This window comes from Rhinichthys klamathensis, unplaced genomic scaffold (assembly GCF_029890125.1).
Source record: "Rhinichthys klamathensis goyatoka isolate OS25496 unplaced genomic scaffold, OSU_Roscu_1.1 h1tg000181l_1, whole genome shotgun sequence".
In the NCBI taxonomy this organism is placed as follows: domain Eukaryota; kingdom Metazoa; phylum Chordata; class Actinopteri; order Cypriniformes; family Leuciscidae; genus Rhinichthys; species Rhinichthys klamathensis.
Genome location: NW_026606709.1, coordinates 1,944,929 through 1,967,276, shown reverse-complemented (window position 1 = coordinate 1,967,276; position 22,348 = coordinate 1,944,929). Strand labels below are relative to the sequence as shown.

General features: G+C 37.7%; 1 protein-coding gene across 2 annotated transcripts; it reads right to left on the bottom strand.

Annotated features, from left to right (window-relative positions):
- Positions 1–514: 514 nt before the first annotated feature.
- Positions 515–20,415, bottom strand: rfx4 (regulatory factor X, 4). Of its 2 annotated transcripts, none has more exons than XM_056261239.1 (18): positions 19,733–20,415; positions 17,137–17,223; positions 16,825–16,885; positions 15,935–16,058; positions 15,046–15,107; positions 13,913–14,126; positions 13,305–13,382; positions 12,976–13,139; positions 10,345–10,445; positions 10,184–10,242; positions 9,909–10,053; positions 9,255–9,349; positions 7,995–8,112; positions 7,089–7,208; positions 5,445–5,606; positions 5,102–5,267; positions 4,860–4,998; positions 515–1,771 (listed from the first exon to the last, which is right to left on the bottom strand). In XM_056261239.1, the coding sequence occupies exons 1-18, from the start codon at positions 19,773–19,775 to the stop codon at positions 1,502–1,504; spliced, it is 2,208 nt and encodes a 735-aa protein (XP_056117214.1). In that variant the 5' UTR covers positions 19,776–20,415; the 3' UTR covers positions 515–1,501. The 2 variants fall into 2 exon arrangements, with proteins under 2 accessions (XP_056117214.1, XP_056117215.1); XM_056261240.1 differs by having other exon boundaries at positions 5,102–5,228.
- Between the last annotated feature and the right edge of the window lie 1,933 nt (positions 20,416–22,348).

The following is a 22,348-nucleotide window of genomic DNA, read 5'->3' as shown; positions in this document are numbered from 1 at the left end:
CCAAAAATACAGATGGACTTTCCAACAAGTAATAGACTTTTTCTGTCTGCAGTATTATTTTGCATTATGCAATATCATATTAACTATCTCTTCTCCCTCTACATTTCATTAAAATGTCTTTTTTGAATGAATACTAGAAATTTTTTTTATAGTGTAAGATGTAAATGGTCACTGCACAAAATTAATGCAGGCAACAATTTGCAGTGATACATTCACAAATAAATAATACATATAATTACATTTAGAGTTGAATTATCAAGATGTGACCATTTAAAAAGTGTAATTCAGCAGATTAATCTGATTTTTAGACTCTTCAGTGCTGGTTTAACAAAGTAAACTATTCAAAACTTTAAAAAGTTTAATAGTATCTGATTAGAGTATGATACCTGTCAGTAATTTATAGCTAAATATGTATAATGAATTTCTTAATATATATATATATATATTTAAAACATAATAGACATTTCAAGTAAAAAAGAAAAAAAAACACAAATAATAAAAAGACAATACAAACTGGGTTTTAAAAAATCTTTATGTGGCAACAAATAATTCCACATATATCATTTAAGTAACAGCTGTCACCACAGAAGTTACTGAGTGCTTTTATTTACAAGAGAAAGTGACTAAAGATAATAAATGTTACATTTTCATATTCTTTCCTTTTTATTCCTACCCATAGGGTAATAGGTCCACAGTACCTTTGAGTGCATTCAAAAACACACAAACCTAGGTTAACACTTTTCGGTTTCCTAAATCATACAAAACTGGATATACAGGTCAAACAGATAAACAATGCAAAGGGACACAATGTTACAAAGCTACAGAAAAGATCTCTAATATTCCCCCAGGATCACACTGGGGTAATTCTGCATTTGTGTAATATGAGAAATCTTCTGTTCACATTCGCATGCAACAAGTATGTGAGTTGCCCTTATTTGTTTAGACTCCTATGACGTTCGCAACCTGGCAGCTGGCCAATAGGGCGTTCTGAAGTGAAATATTAAGGCATTTCTTCTTGGTGCTGAGAATGTGTTATGCTAGGAAAGCAGCACACTTTGATGTTGACAGGGGCTGAGAAAAAAAAAACCTGTGGTATTGTTACAGATCATTTGACGTCAAACACCCAACCTGTGGTGACAGAATGCTGTGAGGTGCGCATTTTTACACTGAAACGAGGTCAGCGAACAACATTTTTGCACAGTAAATGACAGTACACTGGTCTATAATGTTTAAAGAGATAAATGAGAAAAGGCGAGGAAAGGCACAACTGGGACACTGCCTTTTTGCACTCACACAATGATTGCGATTCGAAAAGAGTTTCATTGGCAGCTTACACTGTAAACACTGACCACACCAATAAAAACATCTCTGACACAATGTCATTTCCACTCAAATACATTCTCTGTAATTAGGTTAAATATTGGCGGCTGCTGTTTTATCTGTTCAGCTTTCCACACGCAGACATCTGTTATCTTGGACGAAGACTCTCGGAAGTGTACACTCATTTTGCCCACCCGGTTGTGGCCTCCCCATTGATATAGGCAAATCCTGGAAAATGTTGCGCATGCTCATATTCAGAGTTCCTGCGTGGGGCCAGAGGGGAGTACATGTCTCCGGTGGAGTAGCGTGACGTGTGGACTGCGGGGCTGGTGTAACAGCTGTTGGCTGAGGGCACGTCTGGCCAACGGGGGGTCACAGCGCTCGAGTGTAGAAGAGGAGACCCACTCATCAAACAGGACTCCATTCTGGACATCTGGCTGTTGAGTGGATACTACAAATCAGAGAGAGACATGCATGAGGACCATTGCAACAAAACACAAGTGACTTAAGTTGTGCATTCTGTAAACGATCTCATCTTCCTTCATGTTAAAGGGACAGTTCACCCAAAAATGAAAATTTTGACATTTACTTTACCACACCTGTATAAGTTTCTTTCTTCTGTGTAACACAAAAGAAGAAATTTTAAATAATGTTGGTAGTTGACAGTAGCCATTTGTGTTCAACAGAAGAAAGAAACTCATACAGGTTTGGATAAGTATAATACTTGGACCAACTGGCTAAACAGGACATAAATTCATCCCCTATGTTATGCATTCAATAAATCTTTTTGGCTTTTTTTTTTGTTATTGTTAAAATTATGATGCAAGACTATCTAATAATCAACTAAAAGTGCAGCAATTCACCATCATTTGTACTGGTAAAATAAAATAAGAAAGCTAAGTTAACATAGCACTTAGAAAAAAGGTATTTTTGTTGCTGTGGGTAACAGTCTAAAAACAAAAACTGAGCATGTCAGCTCAAGATATGTCTAAATAAAACAATCTGTTCTCTCTGGGGAAGTCAACAACATCTTCATTTGTCTCCTCTCCATTGCCTCCTTCAGAATAGCTCTCTTGAACAAAGTGTGGACATTGTATCCATTTTAAGTTGACGGAAAATAAGTGGAAGTAAAAATCTATAAGTGCTCTCTAAATAGAAACTGTCCACAGTCAGAGCTTTTATGAACGGCTGCGGCACGGAAAAAGAAAGTCAGGCGGGGTCAGAGACCTAGATGTGTTGCTTGGTGACCTCTTGTTCATGCAGATAAAAGAGACCATTGAATAACAATATTTTAATAAACACGCTTTTCCATCTGGATTTCCGGCCACTAGTTGAGTTGTCTGAGACGGTCATTGAGTGGATGGTAGAAAGACATTGGGTGTGTGTGAGTGTGTGTGTGGCTCTCTTGGCTCTAGCTGGTCCACTTTTCAGAGGCTGCATCCGCTGTGTGGAGGAGAACTCTGAGGACCAGCTGATCCCCCATTACAAAGGCAGGCTGGACCAGAGAGCTCTTGACAGGAAATTACCATCACACCCGCTTTGACTTTCAATATATGTGACCAGACCCACTCCTCTCCATCCACAACTGAACAATTTAATTCAACTATTCACACTCTCTCAATCTCAAGCACAATAAAGACTACTTAACATTCAACTATTCCCTCAGTTTCGGAACTAGTAACATGCAGCATGTACATTTTGTATACACTTAGTATATTTGCATGCAACAATGCAATGCTTGTCCACAATTCAGTATAACTACTCCTAAAGTTTTCAGGCTACATCTACTAAATTTGGCACAGACCTGCATCCTGTTCTTAGTGTGCTATATCTTTTCAAACTGGTCGGGCGAACGGTTTTCCTGTATCTGATAATTAAAAAGCTCATAGATATCTGTCTTTTTTTCTTTCTTTCTTTTAAAGTTTAAACTAGCACCCAGAACAAACTACTCCATTATTCAAACTCCACATCCTTCAAACTTAAAATATATAGGCTAATACTCACTATATACTTTAAAATTCAAATATTCAAACATTCCAGGTATTCCAACTACATAAGGCCTAGATAAGCCTCAGACATCAAGGGAATTTTAACGTTTAAACAAGGCTTTTCCGGACCAGTATTCAAAGTTGACCTTTTATAAATATCTGCATGGAAAATGTTGCTTTGGCTGATTCATGCTAAAGTAACGGCAGCATTTTGAGATTTAGCGAGTGTTGTTTTCATCAAACTTTAACCCAGCAGTTTAACCCAGCAGGTTTAACAAAGACAATTAACTGAGCTTTTCCACCTTTGTTCTCTTTCAGAAGTCAATACACTTTAAATACATATGCTAAATGACCAGTATTTCTGATCAGGAGGAGTTCAGCCTATTACCCCAGTGTGTGCTGAGGTAAGCAAGCATTCTCTATCCATAAAACTCTGTGGATAACAGTTAAAAGAACATTTCAGATGCTAATGACTGTAATACATCAACCACCTTTCACATTCACAGTATGTACATAGTATTCTTCTCTCAGTTACAAACCCAGTAAAAGAGACTAGAATACACTAAATACTAAAAGAGGATAGAATACACTTCCACACCAAATACTGGGGAATACACATCCATTTCCATCTGTAATTATGTTTACTTTCTTAATACTCATTCCTAGTCTTATTGCTCATGATTCATCTGCGAAAAAAATCTTTGCTTTTGTAGTCTTTAATCAAGAGATTTTACTCTGAAACTTCCTTTTTTAGATGGTTGATAAAATCAAGTCCCATCTAATATGTTTTCTCATTGAAAATTGGTTGAACATGCAATTAATGCACGTGTAAGCCTTTTCTGACAAAGCCAGTTTTTCCCCCTATAATTATGACATAAAAAGTCATCATTTTGACATAAGTCATCAAAATTTTAATAAAAAGTTTTATACAGAATTAGGTCATAACTATGAGAAAAAAGTCATAATTATGACACAACTATAGGTCATAATTATGAGATAAAAAGTTGAATATTTGTCAATTATGACTTTTTGCCAAAAATATAACTTAGTTTATCAAATTTTCGACATTTTATCTTCAAATTATAGCTTAGTATGTCAATTCTGACTACTATAAATCATAATTATGAGATAAAAAGTTTAAATTGTGACATAAAAATACTTTTTATGTTATAATTAAGGGTTTCTCAATTTTGACTTTTTATCAATTAATATGGCTTAATTTTGACTTTTTATGTCAAAATTATTACTTTTTGGGTCATACTTATGATCTATCATTTAATTTGATTTAATATTTTTTCCCTTATGTATAGTGGAAATGGCCGTTAACTGAACTAATGTGAGTTTAATTGACATAACTGACGAACTTGTGAAATTGAAGGCGTAGAGTCGCCGTAGACTGTGAAAATTGTCAATCTATATTCTGTAATCACATGTTTATTATGATATTTTATAAATAGTTCAGAAATTCCCCATAGCTTATAAATAAATAGTATCATATTAAAATAATACTGTAGTGTATGATTTTAGGATTTTGGGAGGAAGGAGCCTGACCTGTGCGGAGGTCCGGTGGTATGAGGAATAGTGCAGAGGGCTGGGCAGCCCTGGTTCATGGGTTAAACTGGAGTACTGACTCTGGATGGCATGATGGTGCTGGTTTGCGTAGCTGCTGTAATTATAGCTGCCAGTATACCTGGAGAAAATGGAGTACAAATCTCTAAAAACATTTCACAATCCATAATGTAATGTTGTTTGCAACATCATTTAATGTCTTCTCATTGATTTTGGGGGCTCACCCATGCTCATCCCGATGTGGGTAAACTGGCATCCTGTGGGTGGAGGAGGAGCTGTGTAGAGGGGGTCCGCCTCTCATGCAGGAAAGCTGGGATCCGGTCTCGGGTGGGCTGCCACCTGAGGTTGTCACTGTGTATGTAAGGGACCAGGTATATGACTGAACAGCTCCTGGCACATACAGACATACATATACAAAGAAACGTGTTTGGCGTGTTAATTAAATGGGCTTACTGTGAGATACAGTTTTAATGAATGCATGGAATGGGCCTGTGCCAGTTGTACTGTTGAATGTGATACTGTGATGTAAGATTTGAGTGTTATAATCAGTTCGGAGTCACCATTTACCTGTGGTAGCTGATATGCTGGTGTACTCCGGAGACTGGGCTGAATTGGGGGAACCTACTGCTGGTACGCCCACCGAGTGAACAGACTTGGCAGGAGAGTAGGGTCCAGGTGACGTAGATGTGGGGGTGGAGCCTATGATCATCTGCTCTTCCCCAGTATCTGCTGTAGTAGCCCAAAACAAATGTTAAGAAATCTTTGCGATTTTGAAAACTATCACAATATTTTAGATTTTCTCTGCTGCACTAACCACAATGCATGTTTTGGATGATGGTTTGCTAGTGTAAGATGCCCCAGCAGACATCTTAACAACCTTAACCAGATGTGATTGGGACGCTATTTTGCCATTGAGATGAATGGAGAAAAGTGTCCCAATTAAGCTGAATTCCCCGCTATGGTCAACCACCTTAGTCAGAAAGACAATGCTGGACAACTTCTTTCACCAGATAGATCATCACCAAACCAGCTCTATCTAGGATGAAACATGCGGGTCTAAGCTGATTTACAGCATCTAGAATATAAAGAGCTAACAAGTAGCTAACAAGGACTACAACTACCACAAGGACGTGAGTTTGAATTGGACAACCATTGTTTTCATTATATTGCTACCTTTAATCCTGTAAAGCTGGACATGAAATAATAGTCAGATTTTGTTTTATATAATAGAGAAAATATTGCATGTGAGCAAGTTTGCATGTGTGTTTTTTGTTAGGTATCATATTTGATACTCAGGCTTTTATGGCTAGTAGTATGATATATGATAATATGTAGCTCATACTTGAGGAGGAAAAAACACCTCAGTGTGTTATTCAGAGGTCCAAGCTGAGCAAAAATTTGCAATTCGGTGCTGTTGCTTATTAATATGCCCAAAAAGCAATATGAAATTGTAATGCCTTGTAATGTAAATCAATGAGATCTTAATAACAATATAGCAGACTATTTACTGTACATAAAATGCATATAAGTATCAGCTGTTACTCTACTTGTTCAGTAGAATTGGTTTCTACCAATTCAGTTGTCTATCTCCTAATTATGTCTTTGTAAGATGATTTTTAAAGGCTTAGTTTTATGACCAAAGCTCTGTAGCTCAAAGCTCTTTCATATAATGAAATGCAATACAATGATGATTGAGAGACGTATATAAATAAGCGTTCCTCAAAAGCCTAATGAATCATATTTGAACATGATTTTTCTAAAACATTATATATGGATAATGAAGTAAACCTAGGTTGGTACAGTCCAGCAAGTGATCATACTGAAATATGACTATCAATATAAAAGTTATTCTTATATCTACTTTAAAAAAATCAGTGGAGACAGAACATGTAGTAGATTGTGTACAACAGGTTTTTCCAGCAATATTTTGTTCATGGTGATAATTTAGAGGCCTTGGAAATTTGTGTATCAAATTTGATACAGCAGGCTTTATAGACTTATATTAAAAAATTCCAACTTCAAAATTCCTATTTGAGGTGTTTGACTGTGTATCATTTATGTTGTAGAACAAAACTTGAAGCTCTCTTCAAGTAAAGTCAATTACATACTAATGAAAACTACTGTTTTAATGACAAATCAGCTTTCTGTGTTAGTCTACAAATTTGATGTCATGACAGATCAGCTCTATTGCTTGTATCAAATCGATCTTACCTGGTGAACCCTCTCCTTTCATAGCCCTCATCAGTTCATTGGCTCTCTCTTGGCAGTGCAGAGACTCAAGCAAGTATAGTACATAGTCATCAAACATGAGGTGGATCAGATGGAATGAGCCTAGAAATATAAAGAATCCAATTTACCATAAAAAGTTCCTACCAATTCAAGTCGCCTGTCTCAAACAAGAAATAATTGAAGGCTTCGTGGGCAACTACCATAAAGCATTTTGAATTTGAATCTCTGAGAGCTTTGAGAGATCAAAATGATTTGATGTTGTTAACTGGCGCAATACTATTGCACAATTTAAATGGTAAGAGCTCAAATCCAAGTCAGAACCAAACTAGCGGTCCAACCATAAACTCTACAGAGTTACTGAAGCATATGATGCTTTGAGTTCATTTTCTGAATGAGATGGGGGAAAGAATTCATAAGGAGCATGGCACAATCCTCACATTGTGTTAGCAACTCCAGCCACTATGTGCATAATAAACATCGCTGCTATTCAGCGGACTGGGCGCAATACTGCCCGGTCATAAAATGGGAAGAAGGGGGAAAGACTTGGTGGGGGTTTGCCTTTGTTAATTAGCTGTTTTGTACAGGGAGCTGCATTATCAAAACACTGCAACCAGCTGTGCCTTTGATATTCACAGACAGAGCTGACAGGGAGGGGGCTTTTACCTCTTTTATGGCCCTTCTTTCAGTAACTTTGCCATAGACGGCTAGATGGTGTAAGCCAAGAGTTAACAAAGCTGCCATCTTAGTTAAAAGTTGACACTTGGTGTTGTGGATTGAGAAAATTTTAGTTAACCTGAAAAACTCAAGCTTCCAAACAAATAAAATCAGTAAGAAGTTTCAACTCTTTCTAATAAGATGATTGTGACAAAACGGTGCAGCTTGACTCACCAAAGCTGGGTGCACTATGCAGCGTCATATCCCGGATAACTCTGGTCCCGAAACATGACCACATGAGCAGGAACTGCTGAGCTACCCTCTTCAGGCATCCGGGTCTCTTCCCCGCCACCTAAAGGGAGTATTACCATTAGAAAAGCCTGGGGGAAGGCACAGGGGCCTTAACCTTTGGGTCCATACTGGGGCCTAACCCCTAAGTACGAAAAACACGTCAACAAGTCAACTATTTGATTTGCCCCTAAGGAAACACCCTCCCATTGAACTATTGTCTGGTAGGTAGTATAAGTTCCCATGGCAACCAGATTTACAAGCCCATATCTGGACTATAATTGAGGCCCCGCAAAAAGGGGCCATGAAGACATCATTAAGTTGGGGAATTGCATCACGATAGGTCTTAAGTATGTTGTGACGGCATTTAGAGTTGCATGGGTTGGACACCTGCAAACTTAGTTTGGATTGGAAGAACATAAAAACAGTGTAATGACAATTCTTGATTAAATTTCTGTTAAAATATCTAAATTATACATCCATAAATATGTATATATATTTGTATACTGTTTTCAACATTGATAATAATAACAAATTTGTCTTGAGCACCATATCAGCATATTAGAATGATTTCTGAAGGATCATGTGACACTGAAAACTGGGGTAATAAGGCTGAAAACGATGCTAAAATGATATTTTAAAATATAAATAGAAAGCAAATATTTTGAATAGTAATAATTTTTCACAATATTACTGTGTTACTCTATCGTTGATCAAACAAATGGAGCCTAGAGAAAGACTTCTTTCAAAAACATAAAAAAATCTTACCGACCCCAAACTTTTGAAAGGTATAGGTTTTTTTTAAATTCATATTTACATATTTGTATAGGCCTATATTTTAGCTATACAATCAGATATCTAATTACTGTATAAGATCATCATACTGTAGTAGAGTAGAAATCAAGCCTGATTTTGCCGGGTCAACATATTTTGTTGATCTAGGAACAACATTCCTGTCTGAAAATTGAGTCCCTCCCAACCATATCCCTACACCTAACCTAATCCTACTCATAAGTTATCCCTAAAATCAGAGGGAAATTATAGGAGAATAACACTGATGTAGAAGCACCTAACCCTGATTGTAAGCCTAAAGTTGACTTAACTGAAAACTTGTCCCTCAAATCTGATTGGTTGTTCCAGGATCAACAAAGATGATGATCCAGGAACATGTTGTACTTGGGGAAATCATGTTCTGCGTACACGTACCCTCACGACACATCTCTCCACCATAGAGTCCAGCCACTCGATGTAGGCTTCAATAGGGGACTGGTCCTCCAGCAGTCTGTCAAATTCTTGATACACTTTGAAAAACAGCAGAAAAGAGGTTAAGAGATTAAAAACAAATTTCTATTTTGAAGCATGCATTTCTCAAATTGGTCAAATTCCATTTTAATTGCCTGTAAAGGTTGCTAATCCATTATTACAAAAATACTATTGGCACAGATTTGAGACCTCCGTATGAAATTGTAGAAAGAGGAGCTCAGAATCCTCTTTTGAGGATGACATGACAGAATCTTTGAACTTTGACCTGATCAGTCATGTGAGAGGTTGACGCTGAAATGAATTTGAAATGCTCCTCGGGGTGTCAAACTGTGAGGGTTAACCTCTCAGTGTCTGTGGTTAAAGCTCGACGCTCATGGTCGTGGGAATGATTCAGCTCTGGTTGACAGCTACTGTGTTGAAATCCGAAACGTAAACCAGTGGGGCTTTTAACACAGCGCTGCATGTGATTCTGCAGCAATAACACTGCATGTGGTGGAGTACAGAAACACTAAGAAATAAATCTGAATCCGTCTGGCTATGTCTTATCTGATACTTTTTCATTTAAATCTGATCGTGAAATGCACCACTATTCCTTACAATGGATGATAAGTCTCCTCTCGTCCTCTCTGGAGTCTTCCATTGTATAAAGAGTCTGTTTAGTGATGCTGTTGAGGTCTACGTTCCTCCAGTCTTCAAGCATTTGAAAGGTGATGTCTGCACTGTGGATCACCGTCCGAGAGGCCTGCAAGAGCAAGATTTTAATTCAAATGTATCCCTGCACTATGACTGATCATAGACATTTGCACAAAAACATGATCGAGAATAGGAGGCAGAGAGAAATATTAGATATTAAACATAAATCTGCTGTATACCTGACAGAGATGGTTTAATGATGTTTGTCGTTTAAGTATCTGGGAAAATCTTCTTGACACTGAGAATTAAAAAAAAAATTTGTTCAAAGGTAGCCTTAGAATACTAGCAAAGTTCATTGTGATGTTTTTGAGACTATTGAATATATTTGGCACCTACGTACATTCAAACTTTATGTTGCGCAAGTTCTCAGGCAGGTCATGTAATGCCACCTTCAGCCACTCGTCCAGCTGCTTGGCAAACTTCCTGATCACCTGAGTGAGGCTGCATTATCAAAACACATAAACAAGGACATAAATGTTTAAAACCATGTGTACATTACACAAAGAATGCTCTGACGCAATGACATTTTTTACCTCTTGTCATGCGTCATTGACAGGTAATCTGCTAAGTTAATTACCCTGACGCAAAAGTTAGATATGCAATGCTAGCATGATCTCTGTGGCAATAGTATTAAAGGTATTTATTTAGCTTGAAGACAAAAGTCCATTTGACTAAATAGAAAAGTCTCAAGGCTTGGAGTTCAATCAGCACTGAGGCAATTCTGATGACGTTGAATGCGAAGCAAATCTTCATAATCTTAACAAATCTTTGTTATCCTTTTAAAATGTGAATTTTCTTCACTTTTGGCTGATGCCACCAAACCCTCTTACTTAGCCAAATTCCCCCCTCCATCCACTCATATAGGTAGGCTACAGCTTTTCTTAATCCATCCAGTTCCAATGAATAAAATCAAGGCCTGTCATAATTTTTCTTTTTCTCATTAAATAACCACTTTCCAGTGGTGTAAAGTATTTGGGTAAATGTAATTTGTACTTAAGAATCTTTTTGGCTACTTTGTAGTTTTACAGAGTATCAAAGATATTAGCAACGTTTACTCTATAAATGACTTAATTTTGTTTAACAGTATTTGTACTCTTTACTCCAATATATCTGTGAAGAGTAATGCAATTTCTCATTAAAATTTACATGGAACCTAACTTTTTCTGCAGCAGTTTATTTCTCCTAAAAAAGAAGTGATATTGCCATCTACAGGGCTTTGAAGGTACTATATCGTGTGCGTTTTTTTAACCAAATTTGTCAACAGGGCTACTCTAAGCGAATGTAAGTGCATTAGCAGGTATTTGTGAATCGCAGGTGTTTCATATTTGAGATGAGGATATGACTGCTACCGGTGATGAGGCCGAAACCAGTGTCCAGTGGAAGCAGGCTTTGACCATTTCATTTTACTTAACATTATTATTTATCCGTTATATTGAAGAGACCTTTTTGAGGGATATTAGTTTACTTAAGCCCTTTTTGAATTCTTGAGCTTAACTGAGACTTGAGTGTTTGTAGACGTTGTCAACTTTGATTTACTGCAATTTTGAGGTTTCTTAGAAAATAAACATGTGATTGCTCCCCTCACAAATCAACTGTTTCTTGTTTTTCACTGTCTCTAAGGTGTTGAGGACTAGGGAATCTTTGAGCCTACATTCAGTATGAGTAAAATCCTCAAGTACTGTTAAAATCAGATACTAAGACTTTTACTCAAGTCATATAGACCTTATGTAGCCACGCCCCTTTTCCGCGCTGAGCTCATTGTCTTTTGACTTCCGGTCTGTATTTTCACAGCGATCTTGCCTAGTTATTGAATGAACGGCTCGTTAAAAAAAAATTCACAAGGTCCATTTGTTAAGACATATGCTTTACAATGCTTATCATAAACATTACAATGCTCATGATAACTTTCGTTAACTCTACAATAAGTAAATCAACTTCACCAGCTAATTACTCCTGGACAGCGATGCCATAGAAATATACAGAGCAACCGCAAAAACGGAAGTTCAAAGACAATATTCTAAAGATGGCGGCGCCCTCGTTTCTCTGGTGCATAAGGTCTATTGGAATTGGTGACTTGTAATGGAGTAATTTTCGCTATGAGGTATCTGTACTTTTACTCAAGTATGGTTTTCAGGTACTCTTTACACCTCTGCTAGCCTGAACCCCACCCACAACATTTTTTGCCCGGGAAGTTTGTCTGGACTCGATCCATTGAGGAGTAATTATGATCGGTTCAGAATTAGTCAGGCCAATCAAATTGCCAGGGCGGGCTTTATACGATGATGGACAGATGATCTACAGTTACGTAATCATCACTTTATCAAAGAGCGCTTGGGTTGAACTGGTTTCCCTCAGAGATGACTGCAGCTGGAGAATTGAGATAGATTCCGCTATCGCGTCTGTTGTAAAAGAAATCGACAGCGCATTCATTTTAAAAGACGAACAGAGAACTGCAATCAAGGCATTTGTCGATCGGAAAGATGTGTTTTCCGTCCTTCTTACGGGATTCGGCAAAAGTTTAATTTATCAGCTGGCTCCGATGGTCGCTAAGAAGATGGGACGCAATGAAAGCCCTCTGGTCTTTGTGGTTTCTCCTTTGGTCGCACTCATGGAGGACCAAGTAAAAGAAGCAACACTCATTATTTTACTACTTCTTTCAGTGTGCGTGTAGTTGAGTTCTGTTGACAACTTTGCGTAGCTCATAAAAAAAAACACTTACTGCATTGCTCTGATTGGTTGTAGGTATATCCAATTGAGTGCAGAGGTTTTTTTTTCCTGGTTCGGTTAAGACACGCCTCATAATCAAAGCCCTATGGAGCAGTATCAGACTCACATTCTGACTAGAATATGAGTATGACGAAGTCAGGCTACACCTCTGCCCCTTTCACCCAGAATTATGCCAGGAAATGCAGCACTTTCTTTAGTTCTACACTTTTTTAACTAAACCAAAATAGGCAGGGATGGGACTCACCTGTCAGGTAGAGCTTGTAGGACGGTGGGCATGAGGACTCCTGAGATGGCCTTGTACAAAATAGAGTCACAAACACCCACTATGTTCACCACTGTAGAAGAGCCCAGGACAGGGAGCATGTGGGGTGGCATGCCCTGCCAAAAGTGCAACAGGAAGCTCTGGACCTATGCATACACACAAACAAATAAACATTGTGATAAAATATGAAGGAAGCCTTTTCTTGTGTAAACCATTAATGCCACTGGATGAAAAAGCTTGAAGAAAACATAATTCAAAGCATTTTAATGCCTGCATGCAACCAAAAAAAAGACAAAAAAGAAATGTCAAACCTCATCGAAGTTGGCTCGTATGACTGTATCCAATATCCTCTGACAGTGAGTTCTGTACATCATGATAAAGGTTGAGACCTTGTAGAGAAAAAAAAAAAGCCCATTTAAAAGACTTTCATAATACTTTCCCACAGAGACTAATTCAACGAAACTCTTGGTTAATGATGTCATACCAAATTCATTCCTGACTCATGGTCGTGCATTAATAAGACACTAAAAGACTCTAACACTAAAGAAAGAGCATACAAATACCAAACAACGAAAAAGCTGCTTTCACGAACAATGCCTATTTACAAGGTCTTGCCAAACCAGTGTATGAAAAGAGGCTTTAAAGATCAGAAACTCACAAACCATTTAAAATTACAGGCACCTTTTTAAAGCGAGACAGCTAGTGCCCGTCCTTTGTCCAATGCGAGATCTTATTATCTACTCGAAAGATTAAGAGTTCGCTAGGAACCAACACATAAATCCTCATCTAAATCCAGGCCCAGGGAAGGTCCGTCTGACACATGAAAGCAGGATCTAGAGGGGTGGGTAGCGGGCAGGAGGAGGGAGAGGGGGGGTTGGAGTTGGAGGTTAGCAGTTAGAGGTTTTAGTGATCTGTTTACCTTCTCTTCTGGCAGACTGGCAGGCAGATTTAAGTCTTTGACATTTGGAAAGTCTGGCAGGAGAGTGCCCAGCTTGGAGCGCGGTGAATACGCCACTGTCTGTTTGGTGACCTCTTTCTTGCCCGTCTCGTTCACCCACGCAGCGCCCTTTTTAGAGTACATCACATCGTAGTACTGGGAGCTCTCCTTCACAGCGATTCCATAGTAGTGATACCTAAGAGGGACAAGTGAGTGGCAGGATGAAGATTATATATGAGTTGTAACGTGTTTGCTGACAATTTTGCTGTACTAAAGCAGTCGTGATTAGAAAGTGTTCAAAGTCTAAAGTAGATTTGCAGTGGTCATGTTTTTTTTTTTATACATGAATGCAATTCTTTGTGGAGGTGTAAATGGTAATATGTCTCTCAATGACTAAGATCCTCATAACTGTTTTTTTAACAGGCCCAAGTAACATATAAATATATATAAAATAATGCGCACCATGGCTGCATTTATACATTTATTTCTATAAAAATACAGTAAAAACAGTACTATTGTGAAATATGATTTAAAATAACTATTTTCTATTGTAATATGTTTTAAAATGTAATTTATATATAATATATTTAGATAAGAATGATTCTGAAGGATCATGTGACACTGATGACTGGCGCAATGGCTGCTGAAAATTCAGCTTTGCCATTACAGGAATAAATTGCATCTTAAAAAATATTAAAATGGAAAACATTAACTTTTAAAAAGTAATAATATTTCACAATATTACTGTTATTACTGTATTTTTGAATCAAATAAATGCAGCCTTGGCGAACATAAGAGACTTCTTTCAAAAACATAAAAAAAATCGTACTCATTCCAAACTTTTGACTAGTGAGTAAAATATTTTTCAAATAAATTATAAATACATTTTTAAAACTCCTACTTCACGGGAAACATTTTTTGGGGGAGTTTGGAGCAACATGAGGGTGGATAGTTAAGGGAAGAAAATATAACTTTGCAAATTAATTATTAATTTTTGGAAGTAATATTGACTCCGCTTGGCTCTGTTTAAGATTGTCATAAACAAAACATATTTAAAGTGATATGATAAATGTAAAAAGATAGAAAAGTTCTATAATATTGGAGAAGGAACTTACTTCGATTGGCCTCTCGTTCCTAGTCTCCGTGTGGTTAACTGCGGAAACTGTTGTCTTATTATCTGTAAAACACACACACACACATTAAACTTTTCTGGCCAGACCTTTTTGTGACATCAGTGTGTTATCTGTTACAACTACGACAAAAAATATCTTCTCAATCATCTTGTTCGATTCATACATGTCCACTGACATTTCTTTTCTGGCCAATCTCTCTTTTTCTCTCTGCTTTTTGTCCATGAGCTCCTTGGTCCAGCTCCTGGTGCAGAAAACTTTGCAAACAGTGAAGCTCTCTATTGTGCGGGATGAAAAAAGAGGCCAAGCTGTGAAGTTTCTGTCAGGCTTGGCTTGATAAATGAGCAGACAGGGAGGCAGGTCCAGCTCTCTCTCTCTTTTTTGTCCTGAATCAATGAAGCCTTCCTAAAGGACACCCCACGCTGCTCCAGCCACTGATCTAACATTCCGCAACATCTCACCCTTCCAAATTTCCTTTAATTACACATTAATCCAGGCCCCCTCTCTTTTTCAATATCCTCCGACAGGACCCGGGGGAGCGGGACAAGGGTGTCGGGGGGTGGCTGTATGAGTAGGTGGGTTGAGGGGTTGTGGGAACAAGGGTGAACATGTTCATTGTTTTTATTGTCCAGCTATGAGTTTGCAGAAGAGGTGTAAGAAAAGACCACTGGCTGTGGCTCTTCATAATACCCAGTATTATGTAATGCTTTCCTTTCTTTTTTTTGTAACAGATGTTTTCCTTCCTCTTTCATGTGAACATGCATTTTTATAGGACCTTTGATAAGAGAAAACTAAGCGTTTTTACATTTGATTACCTCATCAAAGACAGAATATTTGATTTCATCACTGACGTATTAAATACAGGCTTCTATACCTTCCCGAAGCTTGCAGCGTTGACCGGCTGAGAATCAAGTTTCTCGCAGAAGTCCAAGTAATGCATGTACAGTGCACTGCGAGGAATACAAACACCCTCTGCGATCTCATAGTTCTCCTCCAACCTAATGAGAACACAGTTAGGTCAGCGCACATAGAAAACTAGGGTCTACGCATCAGAAGTCAATATTAAATCAACTCTGCAGTGAAACATGGAGGGAGGCAGTTCTGGGGTTCTAAAACAAATATTACTGTGTGTACTGGAGGGATCTTCAAGCAATGGGTCAACATAAAATTTTGCTAATTGTTTTTCTTTCTTAAAGACATTTTGAATAGTGTAGTTCAAGTATAACAGACAGTATCAATATAACTTAAATAATTGTAATACAAATTATTGGCCTGAAAAAATTGAGTTTAGTTTTGTTTGCCATAGACGAGCTTTCTTCAATAAGCAATTTGAAATGTAAAGTCTTTCTCTGTGAGGTTGTAAGTCTGTTCGCCTTTCTGATACTTGAAACGGACAACTTACAAACAACAGGACTGCAAACATGACATTTGGAAATTCAACTGCTGTTTTATGATCTAGAATTCCTAGACAAGTGAATGATTTGTTTGAAAATTATAAAGCGGGTAACTGTAGGCTATTTGTCATATTTTACAAAATGGAGCCCTGAAACTATACAAAATAGCGTATATATCTCAAACCTAAGGAGGAGTTTTCCCACAGACTGAAGCCTTTTGCTCCTATTGGATGGCATTAAAAATATAAAAGTTAATTACTATATTCATCATTTTATATGGTTTAAAACCTTTCAAGAGTTCAACTTTGTGTGAGGCGGTGGTAAAGATGAAAATAAGTGCATGTACATTTCTGGTGTAAATTAGACTCACCATTGTAATGTGGCAGGTGTTGAATGTGGCTTAGATGCTCGGTTATTTTCCTTCTCTTCGTCTTTTATCAAAAGAAAAAACAACAATTAGAATTAGTAATAAAATAAATAAATTATACATAGGCTAATGCAATATATGTAGACTATATCATATCACGTTTTATATACAGTTGCCTATAAATTAAATTTTTTTTCTTCTTTTTGAAAGATTCAGTCACTGATAACATTCACATTATGTTCTCTTTGAGCAGAATTATTAATGTTTCATGCAGTCTATTTTGATTTAATTTATTCATGACGATACATTACTTACTTTCGTCGTTGGACATGTTTCCAATAGAAGAGTGGCTGGAGAAGCGCTTGCTCTCGCTTTCGTTCAGACATCTTTCAATCCAGCTCTCTGCAAAAAGTGAGGGAAAAACTAATTATATTTTTTACATTATGCCTTTTTATCGTAGACATACGGCTGTCTTCTTGTAGGCCCATATTTGGCACGTCCTCTAGTTTTTTTTTTTTTTTTTGATGAAACAAACTTTGTTTTAAACAGTAGGCGAAACGAAACGAACGTTTTATGTAGCAATATAATTTGGCCTTTTTCTATTCAATTCCATTTATATTTACTTATTTAACATAGCCTATATTTCAACAGCATATGATTTATCTATTTAGGCTATTCCCATCGGCAGAGGCAACAGGTGCAACCGCGCCTTGGTGCCTAAACAGAATAACGTAAGGCCTATTAGCCTTTTTTCGTTTTTCCCCCCAATGAAATATTTTGTGAATGTGTTGAACTTTTGTAATTTTAAATTCAATGGAATATGCTATAGTTAGGCTACATTAACTGTCAGTTTGTAGACGAGTGCAATAAACATTAGAAAACGTGGTTGCGTTGCAGCCACTGCTTAAAGAGTTGAGGCCGGGGCATAATAATGACGGGGCAATTCAATTATAATCGATTGTGCGGATCTTTGGGCAGCTGGGATTCTATTTGAAATGTTTTCAGCAGAACTGCAGGAATCCTTCATTGTTCCCGAGGCGAATTACAGGCGCGCGCACGCTCAATTGATTCTGCGCGCTCGCCGTTCCTCCATTGCTGTGTCGTCATAATAGAACCTTTTTAGCGCCATTCTCATTTATGCTATGCAAGTAAGCCGACTGGTGTCTACATCACAAGACTGAAACACTTATAATTCGATTCGAACGTAAGTCAATCATGTTTTCCTGCACGGGCCATGACAACAGTTACTATAGCATCGGCTGCGAGTCACTGGGCAACCAATAGCCTACTGATGCTTCATATCACGGCTGAAGTTATGGAGAAAGTTGTGATACTTAACACTTGTTTGGATAAGTTATTTGACAGCCTTCAGACAAAAAAGTGAGATGTAGCCTACTTTTGACTTGATTAAAATATACATTCAGTGAGACAAATTTGCACTTGATGAAATTACTAAAATCTGCATTCTTAACAGAATGGATTATGGAGGTCATAGTTTGGTAGCAAATTCAAATTTGAAAAAAACTGAATCAGGCCCAGCTTTAATTTGCTCATTTCCTATCATAATAATGAAATCCTCATTGTTTCAAAAAGCAAGAAACAATCAAGTAGAAGTTTCAAAAATAGCCTATTACTTTACACAATGCTAAGGAGCAACGATATATTTTTTGATCACTAATTTATTTGTTAAAGTTCTAAACAAAGTTCGGTGCTTTTACTAACTAGAAAACTAAATTTCCCTCAAGAATTCATTTTTTTGTGACAATTATTGACAGGCTTTGGATTTTATGAGAACACACAATTTAGGCAAAATAAACCAGCAATGAGATGGAGAAAAATATAAACAAGTTCAATTCACTTGTGTTATAAATTTTATAAAGTTATTTTTAAAAGGCTACAATCAGTGATAACAGGATGTATAAACTATTTCAAGTATTAACATGCATTTGAAACACCAAATGATCATTTTTAATTTTGCTGACATTTTATTTAATTTAAATTAAAAAGTATTGTTATTATACTGCAGCTGTTATTTTGAAGCTCAACAGATCTCTTTTTCCCCCTCGGAATCTAATTCATCTCTGTCAGTGTTGGCTCATAGTCAGTTGAGATCAGATTTTCAGTCTGTAATTGAATCATTTGCTCTGTGAACAGTTTAAGTAGTTCTCTAAATAATTGGATTAAATCCAATCTAAAGGCGAGACTGATCTGAGATCATTAATAATCATGCGCTGAATATCAGCGTGGAAAGGAGTCCCCCATATAGCTAATAATTAACTTTTTTTTTATCACAAAACGACTGCATTGAACAAAATTGAACGATGGGTAACACTGCTTTTTGAAGCCACGCAGAGTGTTACATTGTAGAATTGAAATGAGTAGGACACATTTTGTGGTTAAAAAACTACATCTAGAAATATTCGAAATAATGTTGCCTTTACAATTTATACCTTCAGGAGAAGCAATTATGTTTACCAATAGTACCAAGTGCAGTTTTGACTCAAGTCAAAAGTTAGCTTGAGCAGGTGCATCATTTAAAAAAACAAAACAACAACAAAAAAACGTTTAAACTGGACAACAAACTCAGATCTGTGACCTTGCATGAGTTTAGTCTCAATTTAAGGTCATATTGCTACTCCGTAAAAAACGCCGTCCACTTTACATAGTCCCAAATCTGTGTAAAACCGTATTCTCAGCAGAAGCACACCCATCCGGAGCAATTAAAAACGAGGCCAAAAAAACACGCCAACTTATCTCTTGGTGTACTAGATTCAAGAGCTTCCCTGAGGAAAGGTTAAATAACTTTTTCTGATGCCAATCTCAGGTCTCAAAATCCCAAGGCCCGTTTCGCGTTCCAAAAGAGCCCAGATCCCAGGCGTCCCAATGTCACGGCGGTGCAGCAGGAACCAACCTGTGGAATCCATGTCAGGCTCTTCCAGCAGCCCACAATGCATCCTCTTCCCATGCACGTTCCAGGGGCTCCTCTGAGAAAATGGCTCCGTGCTGGACTCCCCCTCCTCAGCTCCCTCCGTCTCTCCGAGAGAACTGCCCGTCGTAGAGATGCATAAGATGTGAGGTCCGTGGAGAGGGTGGCGATGGTGATGGAGGTGGGGGTGTGGGTTGTAGGAGCGGGTGGGGTGGGGGGGTCACAGACTCCAGAGATCCAGCGGGGGAAAAGCCAGAGCCGTCAAAATGTTTGCTGATGTTTCATGGGAAAGGGGCTGATTTTATAGGAGCCCTGATGGGGGACATGTCATTGATAGGCTCGGCAGGCTGATGAATGGCTTCGAGTCAGATGGGGATGTGGCAAGGCTCACTGGAAGTCTTTTGTGGGGCTGTTTTGAATAAGAAAAGCTCCCTTCCCAGAAAAAAAAAAGAGGCTTAGATCTACGCAATCCCAGCACTGTGGCCTCCCCGTCTCCCATTATAGCATTTAATACGTTTTCGTACCCTCTCCTCACACGCACATACACACTCTGCCCCTGCTGCTTTAGTTTTAAAGTTCTCCATCCAAGGGCCACTTTTTGGCCCATTGCAGAACTTTTTTGATGTCTGCGATGCCGTTAATAGGTCTGGAAACGGGAGCGTGAAAGAGTTAATTCAAATCAGTGCAAAAAACAAAACAAAATCAAAGTCTCACGCAAACATGTTCATCGTCATCTTTTGAAACCAAAAGTCCAGAAAGTTCATAGGCCATTGGCAAAAGTGGATAGAGTAAGTTTGGTGTACCCCCCCCTCCCATTCTCTCTCTCCTTGAAGCAACCTTATTTTAGTGTGCTGGGAGGAGAGCGCAGCCACAAAAGAGGGAAGTAAAAGTGTAGAGCCTGAGGCAGGGAGGGCTCTGATGGAGTGCCTACAAACTGCAGAAGGGAAAGCTGTGATTAGAATATGAATGGAACCACGGGGGAAAGAGAGAGCGAGTAGGAGAAAGGGGGATTATGGTGGAACTGCTCCCCACTTGGTGGACAGCAGAGGAACGCTCGCTCCTACACCTATAGACTGGCGACGGCCTTCTCACTGCGAGGAGGTCGGACTTCACCTGGAGAGATTTATTTGGCATTTGAGGTTTAGATGGAACAACCTGCTGTACAGTAGCCCCAGGAGGACACTTAGATAAAATAAAAAAATCAAACCAACATCCATTCATTTAAAAGAATGAATGTCACGAGCAACAGATATTCTGATTAAAACGTATTTGGACACTTTCTGGTTGTCAAACATTAGTGGAAAATGTCCATAGATGATGGGTAAAGTGATCAATTACTCCACTAAGACACGTGTGAACTTGAGGAGAACTGATTTACTTGCTATTGTAGAAGTTTAAAATTTTATTTCAAGTTAAATTGTTTACAGATGCCATCAATGTGATATTTTATCATCTTAAAAAATGTAATTGTTGGGGGCTATAAGCAAACCAACACTAGATCACAAGTGGAAGGTTACTTGAAATGAATACTTTTATTCAGCAAGGATGCATTAAATTGATTAAAAGTGACAGTCAAGACATGTACAAATTTTGAACTTTCTATTCAAAGAATCCTGAAAAAAATGTTTAAATTATTTTACAAATATTAAGCAGCACAACTGTTTTCAACGTTGATAATATTAATAATAAATATTTCTTGAGCACCAAATTAGAATGACTTTTGAAGGGTCATGTGACAAACATAACGAAGACGATAACTATAACGATAAAGATAGTTCTAAATAAAATAAAAGTCCACACCACAACTATAATGATAACGGCACAGAAAAAAGACATCGTTGGAATCACTTTCGGAACGTTTTTTTTTTTTTTTTCAGCAGGTGAACGATAAAAACATTGATAGCCAATCAGAATCAATCTTGCTTTAAAGAGCTTGAGTATTTAAGCGACAAAACGATTTCGTTCTTGGTGTGAACGGAACTTAATGGCTGCTGAAAACTTTGCCATCACAGGAATAAATTACATTTTAAAATATGCTAAAATAGAAAAGTTATTTTGACTTAATATTAGTTCACAATATTGTTTCTAATCCATTTTTGATCAAATAAATGCAGCATTTGGTGAGCATATGAGAATTCTTTTAAAAACTTAAAAGAATCTAAAGAACCTCAAACTTTGGAACAGTAATGTGCCTCTCATGTTGACAATAAGTACGGAATCAACAACAAAACAATAAAACATAAAATAGAACTAATACTACGATCCATCAAAGAAACGGGGGAAAAAAAAACTAATGGAAAGCTTCATCAAAAGGCCAATATCCCAGCAGTCATTTGAAAGTGTATGGATTAACCAGCACCTCTAACAAGCTGGGAAGTGTATGGCAAGAGAGAGAGCAAAACATCAATGAAAATTTCCTTAATTACAGTTTTAAAGATGGTGGCTGTGAAGGAAAGGAGGGAGGAGGAAGGGAATCTTTGCATCCTCTCCTCAGAAGACTTCCTTTTTCTGTTCGTCTACTCTCAGTCTCATTAGCCCCTCATTAGCTAGGACAGGTGCAGCCGGCAAAAAGAGACACCCTCAGACCCTTATACCCCCCCC

Excerpts from the sequence above, each read along its gene's own strand:
- rfx4 (XM_056261239.1), bottom strand. The coding sequence starts at position 19,775 with ATGCATTGTGGGCTGCTGGAAGAGCCTGACATGGATTCCACAG. Across the intron at positions 16,059-16,824 it reads ACACCTGCCACATTACAATG|GTTGGAGGAGAACTATGAGA; the intron begins GTGAGTCTAATT and ends TGTTCTCATTAG. Across the intron at positions 5,607-7,088 it reads GAAAGGAGAGGGTTCACCAG|CAGATACTGGGGAAGAGCAG; the intron begins GTAAGATCGATT and ends GGGCTACTACAG.